The 12741-nt window shown below is 35.5% G+C and overlaps 1 protein-coding gene and 1 pseudogene across 1 annotated transcript; both read right to left on the bottom strand.

The window, feature by feature from the left end:
• Positions 1–267: 267 nt before the first annotated feature.
• Positions 268–1414, bottom strand: LOC139081291 (olfactory receptor 1165-like; annotated as a pseudogene).
• Positions 1415–1951: 537 nt separating this feature from the next.
• LOC103545025 (olfactory receptor 5D18-like) lies at positions 1952–11561 on the bottom strand. Its single transcript, XM_070606777.1, has one exon. It carries the CDS (start codon positions 6139–6141, stop codon positions 5125–5127), a length of 1017 nt encoding a protein of 338 aa, XP_070462878.1. The 5' UTR covers positions 6142–11561; the 3' UTR covers positions 1952–5124.
• Between the last annotated feature and the right edge of the window lie 1180 nt (positions 11562–12741).

Below are 12741 nucleotides of genomic sequence, written 5' to 3'. Positions count from 1 at the left end.
CAAAAGAATTGGTTGTGAGAACCTGAGTGCGGATCCAGTAAAGACAGTTATCATCTGTGTCTTTGCAGCACTTTTATAAAGGAGAACTGAAACTATGACATAAGTAATGAGTCTCTAAATATACATCCCTTCTTCGTCATTCTGACTTCCATAATGTCTAACTGGGAGATGTTGAAATATATTTCTTCCTTGAACCCAGGTGAGATGAAGTGCATCAGAATGAATTATTTCTGTATTAAGTCAGAGTGTCCCGACCACCAAAAAACAGGGAAAGTGCAGCATTTAATTGATTTAAAACATAATCACATATGTACTTAAAATAAAGGTAAACTAGCATCAACAATATATGTGAAAAATTATTGGATGTAAGTACTACAAAATACATATATTTATTTGAATTATATTGGTTGAGAAAGTAGTTTGGAGTTGATTAAACCCCTGACAGCCTCTTTCACATCTTTGTTCCGAAGGCTGTAGATAATGGGGTTCAGCAGGGAGATCACAACTGTAAAAAATACAGCGGCCACTTTGATCAGGAGCCATGAGCTCCTGGAGGTGGGCACGCAGTAGACAAGAAGGATGATCCCATGGAAAATGGTGATGGCAGTCAGGTGGGGAGCACAGGTGGAGAAGGATTTTTGGAGTCCATTAGTAGAAGGCATCTGGATGATTGTGACAATCATGACAAGATAGGAGGAGAGGATAATCAGGGGCTACAAGCCTCACTGAATACAGAAATGACTAAACATATCAACTGACTGAAATAGCTGTCAGAACAGGATAAAGAGATAACGGCAGAATACTCACAGCCAAAGTGATTTATGGTATTAGAACCACAAAAGGATAGTTCCAAAACAGAGTATGTGATTGTCAGGGAATATATTCAAATCATACGTAGGTTCCAGCTGCTAGGAGGGTACAGAGTTTATGAGACATAGCGACCGTGTAGAAAAGAGGATTAGTAAGAGCCACAAACCAGTCACAGGCCATCACTGCTAACATGAACATTTCTGTAATCACAAATGCACAGCCAAAGAAAAATTGTACCATGCATCCTTTGAAGGAGACAGCTGTGTCTTCCACAACTAAGATTTCTGGCAGTGTGGGTGTAAATACGCTGGAATAACAAAAACCCAAAAAGGATAAATGGCTGAGAAAAAAGTACAGGGGTGTGTAGAGTTTGGGATTGATCCTTATAACCACAATTATGCTTAAATTTTGTTTACTCTTACTTAGCCTGGAATGCAATACTGTCGGGGTTTGGGAAGGCATTTTATACTGAATGAATCAAATTAAAACTCATTAGCCTGGATTTGTATAATATGTCCATGAGCTATATAACCACATCTTTTTTTCACTACAATACAACTTCATTCACAACAGTATTTTAAATTTTTATTGTACAAAAACAATTCATTTATATTTTCTAATATAATATGTTTACACCTCTGAAATGGCACATCTACCCTGGTTCTTTTACACTGTGTCATCACTACACATGTTACTACATAACTCTTCCAAGAAAACATCGCTGAGGGGCTGGCCCCGTGGCCGAGTGGTTAAGTTCGCGCGCTCCGCTGCAGGCGGCCCAGTGTTTCGTTGGTTCGAATCCTGGGCGCGGACATGGCACTGCTCATCAAACCGCGCTGAGGCAGCGTCCCACATGCCACAACCAAAAGGACCCACAACGAAGAATATACAACTATGTACCGGGGGGCTTTGGGGAGAAAAAGGAAAAAATAAAATCTTTAAAAAAAAAAAAAAAAGAAAACATCGCTGGTTAATCTAAATGTCTTTTCTCTTACTCTATTTTCTTTCCACTCATATCTTCACAATATTTATGCAATGCCTGGCATATTTTGCTATTCTTACGGATATATGTGTGTCAATGTCCTTCACTTCAGATTGAAAAGATGATCCTAGGTAGAATCAACTCACCAAAAGCCAGATCTTGATATATTTTTTTATTCAAGACTTCCTTGTTAGTGTTTAAAAATCCATACATATTCTGTCTCAAAATTGAAATTTTTGTTTAATTTTTTCCAATGCCTTAGTCAGAAAGTTGATGATTCTTGCTAAATATAACTTAATAAAGATACCAAGAAATGCCATTTTTGCAACTGTCAAGAAATTTTGGAGGAAACATAGACATGTCCTTGAGGAATAAACAGATTTTATACTGAATGAATCAAATTAAAACTCATTAGCCTGGATTTGTATAATATGTCCATGAGCTATAAACAGGTCTGGAAACTATACTCCATGATCACGTTGTTTGTTTTATGTCTAACTAACTGACTTTGGGGACACAGGCCTTGGAGCATCCTGACAACATTTATTTTTATGAGCTAAAAACAAAATAATTAGAGGAAACTTCCTCTTCTGCAATTTAGAATATAATTTCTTCTAAACCATTAACATGTGGATCTTTATGTCTCAAAAATAATTTACCTCTGTATAAAGGCTATAATTCTTAAAATCATGAAAAAATTATAGTCACATCTATCCAATGACTCCAACGTAATTATAGTTGATATGATGTGCTTTTTAGTCTATTTTGCTTAAGTGTTGGCACATGTTTTTTTATAGAAACACATTTAACATGACGCTGTACAAATTTTTACTTTCAATAATTTGGGCTTATTGTTTGTTATATCCTAAATATGCATTCCTTTAGCTGGGAGTTGGGGGGGGGGGTAAGGTATTTATCCCTATCTAGGCTGTAGATCCACTGTATTCTTCAGTTCAGCCATAGGGGTTAACGTGCTGATATTTTAAATCCAGCTATGTGATTCCTACATGTACTCCTCTAGGACACAAATCAGGAAATAAAGAAAGTACTGTTAAATATTGATCTGTCTTGGCATAGGCCTTCAAGGAAAAACAGTCACATTTATACCACATTTATACCACTACTACATCCAAAATTTTAAAAGAAGAGCAGCATATGAATTCATTGGCAGAAAAAAATTAACCTGTAAGCATCACTTAACACAACCATTAGTGAACTAAGATATTATCTAACATACATTTTTGCCTTACATTTGTGTAAATTAACTGCTCATTCAAGAGTATTTACCAAAGTAAAACAACATCCTGTTCTAAAAGGATTTTGCAACTATTCACTCTTTTTTGCTTTTGTTTTATTTTCTACTAAGAGACAGAAAACTAGAGTGCAAAAATTAAAAGTTACATAACTTCAAAATCAATATTTAAGAATAAGATATTCTAGTTTTTAGCTTAGAGTCCTTAATGAATATATCAAATGTTCCATGATGCATGCTCAAACTTTCTAAATCTTTTTTCTCTTCTTAAAGATGTTTATTAAACTACACACACACACACACAGGTTTTTATAGTATCTGATAGGAACAGTTACTTATATCCCCTTGTTGACAAACATTTAAAAATTAAAGTAAATCCTTTGTTACTACTGTGATACACTATGAGTATTGAGAATTTTGTTGTATATCCCTAAAGAGTAGTCACACAAGACATGATTTGATGTAAAGCATTCTGGTAAAGAAATTCAACTTCCATATGGAAATAAATCTCTTAATCATGACAGAAACAAGTAACATTTAATGGGTTAAATTAGAACAACAACATGTGGATATCGCTCTATTCTTTGCTTGTAAACCTTAATCATGATTACTAAGACACAAGTAGAAAAGGCAAGCTCTTATATTTAATCTCGACCAGTCTTTTCGCTTAAAGTAACCCAATGACCCATCAATTATTAGAAAACTTTGGTAAAAAGTGTCTCAGTCATGAGTTATCTGTTATCTGCCATAGAGTTATCTGGCATTATCAAGAAATAATGTGTTTCTTGAGGTAAATGTTTTAATCAATCTTTGGTAGTGTTTGAACCAAACTTTACATTTCTCCCTACACCCCTAACCACTGACTTGCAATTTTACTGTTCTATAAGAGGTAGATAACTTTCTCACACTTTGACTTTGGGCTTATCCATGTGTTTTGCTTTGATTCATAAAATAACAGCAGGTGATACCCTAACAGGAGTTTGAATTACGCTTTTGTGTTTGGGCATACATTATTGTGACTCAGCATTCAACATAGACCATTAGCCAAATGGTCCAACAAGGATGGCCTACAAACAGGTCTGTAGATTGAAGTTCATCTGATTAGCTCAGTCTTGACACTAAAGTGACCCAGTTGGTATCAGCTGAGCTAGCTTAATCAAGTCGCTGATTCAAAAGGATTGTTATTATTACATCCCACTGGAGTTCATGATTGTTTGCTTTTTGTCAATAAATCACTGGTGCCTGAATAAGATGTATGCATTGTATTATCAACATCCTGGTTGCTGTGTTGTACTGTCATGGGGGAACCTGGGTAAAAGACATTGGGATCTCTCTATATTACTTACTACAAACAACTTAAAATAAATCTAAAATTATGTCAATAAAATTTCCAATAAATACATAAATGATATACAACTACTTTGACATAAATGGAAAAACTAGAGTGATGGGTACATATTTCCAAAATGTGTACCATTTTCTTGTGCTACTACATAGAAAGAAAATATTGCATATTTCGTTATACTACCAATTATAATTTAACTAAACCATATTCTGGAGTGTGCCAAACTTAAACACAACACCAAGGGGCTGGTCCAGGAACTTTTTAAGGGACATATATTTCCTATTTATTTTTGCTTGTCTGTGAATCTTCCGATGCTAAAGTGGTTTGTATGGAATTAAATATATATTTTTTTAGATATTTATGGTTTTATGTTGAACAGCTCTTAATGTACTACTTTTATATTAAGAAATAAACTTCCTCCTTGCAAGATATAACACTTCAGATCAACTCAAAAATTCCACATGACTTCTATTGAACACAAATTTGTCCTGGGCAATCACACAGTCATGTATGCTAACACAGAGACTTTTGCGTTTCAATTTCTGAATCAAAAACTTAGTTTAAGTAGTCTAAGTTTTTATCCCTAACATTATTTGTAACATTAAAATTATTCACTAAACATTAGAGTGAATGGATATTGAACTGCCAGTTAAAAGGTTACCATATTCATGTACTGCTTTGCTATTGGACAATTCTTACCAGACTCTCAAAAAGAAATAATGGATATTTCTATCTTTATATTTTATCACAGAACAATCTAATATTGATTAACTTCTTGAGTGTATCTTTCACATCTTTGTTTCTGAGGCTGTAGATCAGTGGGTTCAGCATGGGGATGACCACTGTGTAAAAGACGGATGCTACCTTGACCATGAGCCATGAACTTTTGGAGTTAGGAACACAGTAGAGAAAAAGGATGCTCCCATGGAAAATGGTAATGGTGGTTAGGTGGGAGGCACATGTGGAGAAGGCTTTGTGGCGTCCCCTAGTTGAAGGCATCTTCATGACAGTAATAAAAATGAAAACATACGAAGTAAGAATGATCATCAGACTGCATATTTCATTGAACGTGGCAGAGACAAACATGATCTTCTGGTTAATGTATGTATCTGAGCAGGAAACAGCAACAATGGCACCATGCTCACAGCCAAAATTATTTATGAAGTTATTCCCACAAAAGGATAAGGTCAACAAAAAACATGTGAATATTAAAGAACAGGCTATACCCCAAGAGTATGATGCGCCCACCAACAAGGAACAAAGCTTCTGAGACATTACAACTGTGTAGACAAGAGGATTACAAACTGCTACAAATCGGTCATATGCCATCGCTGCCAACATGAACATTTCTGTCACGACAAATATGCCTGCAAAGAACAACTGCATGATGCATCCTGTGAAGGAGATGGTTCTGTCTTTCACAACCAAGTTTTCTAAGAGTTTAGGTGTAACTACTGTAGAGTAACAGAAATCAACAAAGGATAAGTGGCTGAGAAAAAAGTACATGGGGGTGTGGAGTTTGGGATTGATCTTGATAATCACAATCATGCCCAGGTTCCCCACCACTGTGATTGCGTAGATGGTCAGGAATACCAAGAACAGGGGCAACTGGAGTTCTGGATATTCTGAGAAGCCCAAAAGAACAAAGGTGACTCTGCCACTCTGGTTTTCTTTGTTCCTGTGGACAAAATATGAAAGTTTATCCACAGAAGTAAGAACCAAAATTTGAAATAAGTAAAAGAATAGAAGCATTGAGAAGTTCGATGGGTCTCTATTAAGAGTGTTGCTGAAAATGCTACACTTCCACTGTTACATTATTTCAAAAGTTAGTCTTCACTTATGTGATGATTACATAGTAAATAATAATTTTGTGTAAGTGGAATAATCAAAAACAAAGTTAAGACAGGAAGGATGAAAAACAGAGTAGACATCGTTATGTTTCAAATAATAAAATTCGATTTCCTCATAGACAGCTAATGCCAGTCATGAGGGGTAGATCAACTCTGCTGAATCTCAGCTTAGTAAAACTAATTGTATTAGAGGAAATACCTATCATGAGTTTCTACAGTTTCTTCCGTCTCACCTCTTAAGCTGTGAGATAATTAACTTATATGTTAAAAAAATTTTGAAATGCTAACATTCCTACAAAATGATCAATTTAATAGCTTCTTTGTTGTTCTGTGTTCTTTCCAGTGCCCTTCTGACTCCTAGTAACACAGTAGTCTCGGGACGTTCTGGAGCTGTGCTGTAGATGTATTATAATCTTTTCACTTTTGTAGAACCAATTTTGAAAATGTTTAAATATTATTGATTGCATATTACATTATGCATCAGGAGGCATTCACAATGAAATGTATACTGTGTCTTCAGTGATAACAGTTGAAACAATATTGAACAAAAAGCTCTTCATTTTCCAATGTAGCAAATTTTTTAAGTTGGGTAAGTGACAAACAATAAGAACTATGAAGTACTTGAAAATGCATATAAATTTCAGAGTGCAGGAAAAATTAAATTTAAAGCTTTTCCAAAGACCAGTGTCAGGATAGAGAACTACCTCAACACGGCACCATGGTATTTCTTGAATATTACTTGATGTCAGTAGGTATTTCCTCAGGAGTAAAATGAGCATAGTAATAGTATAAAATTTAAGTCACTAGAAAGGAAATAGGTACTTTGATAACGAATTGAAAGGCTATATGATATGACATCATGCACAGCAGATATTTAGCTTTCTTTTTTATTGGATTTATGAGTAATTGGTATGACATCAAAAACCTTATTCGGTTATGCAAATCAGGCCAAGCATGTACAAGTGTCAACAGGTGGGGACACTTTGGAATAGAATGTAGAATTTTTTTCCTACAGAACCCACACAACGGAAATACTATGGGATTTCTTTGGGTACTTCATCTAAGATGCATAATAAATGTTCCACATTCTCCTACAGGTTTTTTCACCACAATAGAATATTCTCAGATCCCCACATTCTTCTGCCTGTAGGAAAGATATCTTCCAAAACCCAACTCCATGACAGATACTTCCTCTGTAAAAATCCTTCATAAGGTCTTAGCTGTGGAAAGATGGAGTATGGCAATTTTTCCCAGCCACATTCCTTCAATTTAAAATACTTTATGCAGCATCGAAGGAACAATTTTCCATGATTACTTTAACCTAACTGCCAATGACATTTAAGATTTCAAATACTTTTTATTAGTTAACACATGAAGTTTACATAATTCAGCCTGGCTTTTCCAAAAATTCTTGTATCTATAAATTCAATCTCATTATCACTTAAATTCTTTTTTAGTCATGATGGAGTTATCAAGCTCTGTTACGTAACACATGCTCATTTACTTATAGTTTATTTTCCCATTTTATCCTCACTCTTATAATGTTTTATTTTGCCACCTACCATTATTGGCATTGCTCACTGTTTCTTCTCTTTTGTATACATACAAACTTAATATTTATATCTCACAATTACCATGTGCTATATCCTATCATTCACAAATGTGATAGTTTGTCACTTTCTTCCTCAGAGATCATAGGAAGTGTGAAGACAAGGCCCATTTTTTATTATTCTCTTTTGCCAAAATGTTTATTTCATTGCCGAGTACATTGTGGCCACCCAATGAGAAAACCAGGATGAATATCATTTGAAAGAAAAGAATTAGAATATGATAATGTAAACCCTCTCCTAGTCAAACTAAGTGGATTTGTGGGCTCTTTGTTCTGCGCATGTGTTTGTGTACTGCAAAGATCACTAAAACTCCATATTTACCTTTAAAGTAAAAGAAAAGAGACTGAATCGACTCACCTAAATACAAAAGCACTTGAATGAGTCATTTACTGAAGAATTCTTTGTTAAGATTAATGAACTCCAGGAGTGCTCCTGCTTGATATTTAATTAAGAGAAACAGATTTGAAAACACTAGTAGGAGTCCAGAGAATATTTCATTAAATACTTCCTATAAGTTACTTTTTTTCCCAACCTATTAGGAAAACTCAGAGATACCAAAGATAAGATCACATCTGAAAACAGAATTCTAACACCAAACTGTGTTACAAATATATGAATCAAGACCTCAGGGACATGGAGCCTAGAGAATACCACTGAAGTATTGTTTGAAGCCTGCAATTCAAGTAATTAGATGTAACACTGTCCCATATGATATCTTCGCTTTATATTTTGTTCCTAAAGCCCTCCTGGGGGCATTTGTATTATCAACTTTACTCAATTAATCTTAAGAAAAATAAATAACCCTGTATATGTCTTTAACTTTACAGGGACATAAAAAACAGAAATGTACAAAGGGAGAAAGCATCTATAAGACAATAGCTAGGAGAGTGATTATTAATTCATATTGATTTATTTTTCTATTTTCTCATAAAGGTATATTTATGTTCCTATGTTTCTAAATATAGAGCTGCCTAAACAATGTCACATTTTTATTTTTTCTTTGTTAATTAGTAATGTGTTATAAACCATTTTCTATTTACACTCTCAGTTTTACTAAAAGAAAACAATTTGTGTTGGCCTTTTAAGTGTAAGTACAGAGGCCTCAAATGTTCATATTTACTATTGAATCTGAAAAACAATTGGGGATTATACATTTCCTAAATATACGAGTTTATGAAAAGGATGATATATTCACTGATTTTGGTAACTCTATCCATCATGCCTTTAAAGACACAAATTAAATTTACCAGTGACTTGATGCAGTAGAGGATTATTTCTTACTAAAGCAAGATAAAGCATGCATTTCTAAACATTGACAACTCTGTTCCTTGTAGTATTATAGGGGCTGAGGTTTCTTCCAACTTGTAGCTTACCATCATTATGGGGCTTCTGAAGTTATGTTTCTCTTTTGTAAGTGAATAAGAGGTAATCATGGAACAACTCTGTGAGTACATCTTTAGAAAAGATCAATCTCATTGAAGCTGACCTCACATACCACAGAGGGGAATCAAGGTCAAGAGATAGTCAAAAGTCTCAGAAACACTAAACCTGAGGAAGTACAGATAAAAAGTGATATGGAGGGCTGGACTGGTAACATAGCAGTTAAGTGTGCACATTCTGCTTCAGTGGTCCAGGGTTTGCTGGTTCAGATCCTGGGCACAGACCTAGGCACCACTTATCAAGCCATGCTGTGGCAGGCATCCCACCTATAAAATAGAGGAAGATGGCCATGGATGTTAGCTCAGGGCCAATCTTCCTCAGCAAAAAGAAGAGGATTAGCAGAGGATGTTAGCTCAGGGCTGACCTTCCTCAAAAAAAAAAAAAAAAGTGATATGGATCTGTACTCATCAAGGATATTGGTCTGTACTTTTCTTGTAGTGTCTGTGTCTAGCTTTGATATGAAGGTAATGCTGGGCTCACAAAATTAATTTAGAAGTTTTCCCTCTACTTTTGGAAGAATTTAAGAAGGATTGATGTTAACGCTTCTTTAAATGTTTGTAGAATCCTCAACAAAAGACTAGTAAATTGAACCAAACAACATATTAAAGGGATTATATAATATGACCTAGTGAGATTTTTTCCAGGAATACAAGTGTGGTCCAACATAAGACAACCAATCAGTGCAATATACAACGTGAATAGAACAGAGGAATAAAACAACATGGTCAGTTCAATCGAAACAGGAAAAGCATGTGACAAATTGAAACACTCTCCCATGATAAAAACACTCAGAAAACTATGACTAGTAGGGAGCTTTCTCAACCTAATAAAGGCTATTATGAAACTAATAAAGGCCACTTATGAAAAATCCACAGGCAGTATAACAAATGATTAAAGACACCATGTGTGGACCTATACACGGTTCATCAGGCCATGCTGTGGTGGTGTCCCACATGCAAAATAGAGAAAGATTGACAAAGATGGTAGCTCAGGGCCTATCTTCCTCACCAAAAAAAAAAAAAAAGAAAAGAAGTATAAGCAAGAAAATAAGAAATAAGTGAATTGGACTTCACAAAATTTAAACCATTTGTGCGTCAAAAAACATTGTCAATAAGGTCAATAAAAAGCCTACAGAATAGGATAAAAGATTTACAAATCAGGGGCTGGCCCCGTGGCCGAGTGGTTAAGTTCACGCGCTCCGCTGCAGGCGGCCCAGTGCTTCGTTAGTTCGAATCCTGGGCGCGGACATGGCACTGCTCATCAGACCACGCTGAGGCAGCGTCCCACATGCCACAACTAGAAGAACCCACAACGAAGAATACACAACTATGTACCGGGGGGCTTTGGGGAGAAAAAGGAAAAAATAAAATCTTTAAAAAAAAAAAGATTTACAAATCATATATCTGATACTAGCCTAATATCCAGAATATGTATAGGACTCTTACAACCCAACAATAAAAAGTCAAACAAGGGGGCCGGCCCCATGGCAGAGTGATTAAGTTCGTTAGCTCTGCTTTGGTGGCACAGGGTTTCACTTGTTCAGATCCCGGGCACTGATGTGGCACTGTTCATCAGGCCATGCTGATGCGGCGTCACACATCACATAACCAGAGGCACTCACAACTAGAATTGGGACTCTGGGGAGAAGAAGAAGGAAAAACAAATGAAGAAGATTGGCAACAGATGTTAGCTCAGGTGCCGATCTTAAAAGAAAAAAGGTCAAACAAGATATAAAACAAGATTTATAAAAGTCTAACAAGCACATGAAAAGACACTCAACATCTTTAGACTTTAGGAAATTGGAAATCAATACCATAATGAGATATCACTTCACACCCACTGGGCGGACTCTAATTAAAATGTGTATGTATATATACAATAGCAAGTGTTGGCAAGGTTTTGGAGCAACTGAAACTGTCATACATTATTAGTGGGAATATAAAATGACTCAGACACTCTGGAAATCAGTTTGGTGATTCCTCATATAAACAAATATAGAATTACTATCAGACCAAATGCATAGTAAAAATATTTGCCTTCCACAAAGAGAAGTTGCCCTTTGCCCTCAGTTTCTGGGAGGTAATCTATGTCTTACCTGACAAAAATGTCTGTTTAGGGAGGGTGGCTGGCCACACCTGATATCAAGGTGGGGCTGACCATATTACACAATCTTCAAGTAGGGATTGCCCATACCAGAAAGATTAACCATGAGATTTAGTGTGGAGGCTTTTAGATATGGAGTATCAGTCAACCTGGAGGCTGAGACCAACATTTGGACAATCAATCAATTAATCAAGCCTCTGTAACAGAGTCCTAATAAAAACTGAACACTGAGGTTTGTGTGGATTTCCCTGGTTGGGAATAACTCATGTGTATTGTACAATGTTAATTCTGGGATGATAACATGTCCTGAGGACAATGGAAGTTTCCTTTTTGGACCCCTCCTAGACTCTGTCCAATACATTTCTACCTTTGAGTTATTTGTCTGTGTCCTTATCTTGTGATGAACCATAACTGTGAGTATAGTTCTCTGTAAGTTGTTTGAAATTTCTGGGAAATTAGGGTACCTAAATGTGTTTTTGGGAATTCCTCAGACTTGTAATTTGTGCCAGAATTGAGTGCTGGATTATATGCTGTGACCTCAAACCTTACAGTCTGGCTAACTCCACGGTACCAGCAATTCCACTCCTAGGTATATACAAAACAGAATTGACAACAGGCACTCAAGCAAATACTTACACATGAATGTTCTTATCAGCATTATTCACAACCGCCAAAAGGTGAAACAACACAAATGTCCTTCAATAAATAGATGGACACACTAAATGTGGTGTGTATATATGTATGATGGGATATTACTTAGTAATAAAAAGGAATAAAGTACTGATACATGTTATAATGTGAATGAACCTTGAAAACAGTATGCTAGAATGAAAGAGGTCAGACACAAAGGTCACATACTGCATGGTTCCCTTTGTATGAAATGTATAATATGGGTAAATACATAGAGATAGAAAGCAGATTTCTCATTATTAGGACCAAGGAGGAGGGGGAAATGGGGAAAAACTGTTTAATGGGTATGATTATTTTTTGAGATGGTGAAAATAATTTGGAACTAAGTAGAGGTGTGGGTGTACAATATGGTGAACCTTTTAGTGTCAATGAATTTTTACTTGAAAAAGATTAATATTATATTATGAGAATTTCACTTCAATAGAAGAGAAACCAGTTATGAAAAGGAAATAAGATTTGATTCTATTTTTTATCTCAGTCTCTGCAGCAGTTGATTCAAATTTTTCAAAGGTAAAAATCCTGTTATTCTCCTAACTAAAATTCTATTGCTTCAGTCTTCCATATTATCAATAATTCATTATCCAGAAAGAAGGAAGTAAATAAGTTTTTCTTGTTCTAATACTCTATCCTTTCTGTTCCAGTTTGCTGAAAATTTTTAT

This window comes from Equus przewalskii, unplaced genomic scaffold (genome assembly GCF_037783145.1).
Source record: "Equus przewalskii isolate Varuska unplaced genomic scaffold, EquPr2 contig_13297, whole genome shotgun sequence".
NCBI classification, from domain to species: Eukaryota; Metazoa; Chordata; class Mammalia; order Perissodactyla; family Equidae; genus Equus; species Equus przewalskii.
The sequence above is the reverse complement of the archived record's forward strand: the minus strand, read 5'-3'. Positions and strand labels throughout refer to the sequence as shown.

What these genes read in the sequence shown, in the direction of transcription:
- LOC103545025 (XM_070606777.1), bottom strand. Translation starts at nt 6,141, where the DNA reads ATGCTTCTATTCTTTTACTTATTTCAAATTTTGGTTCTTACTTCTGTG.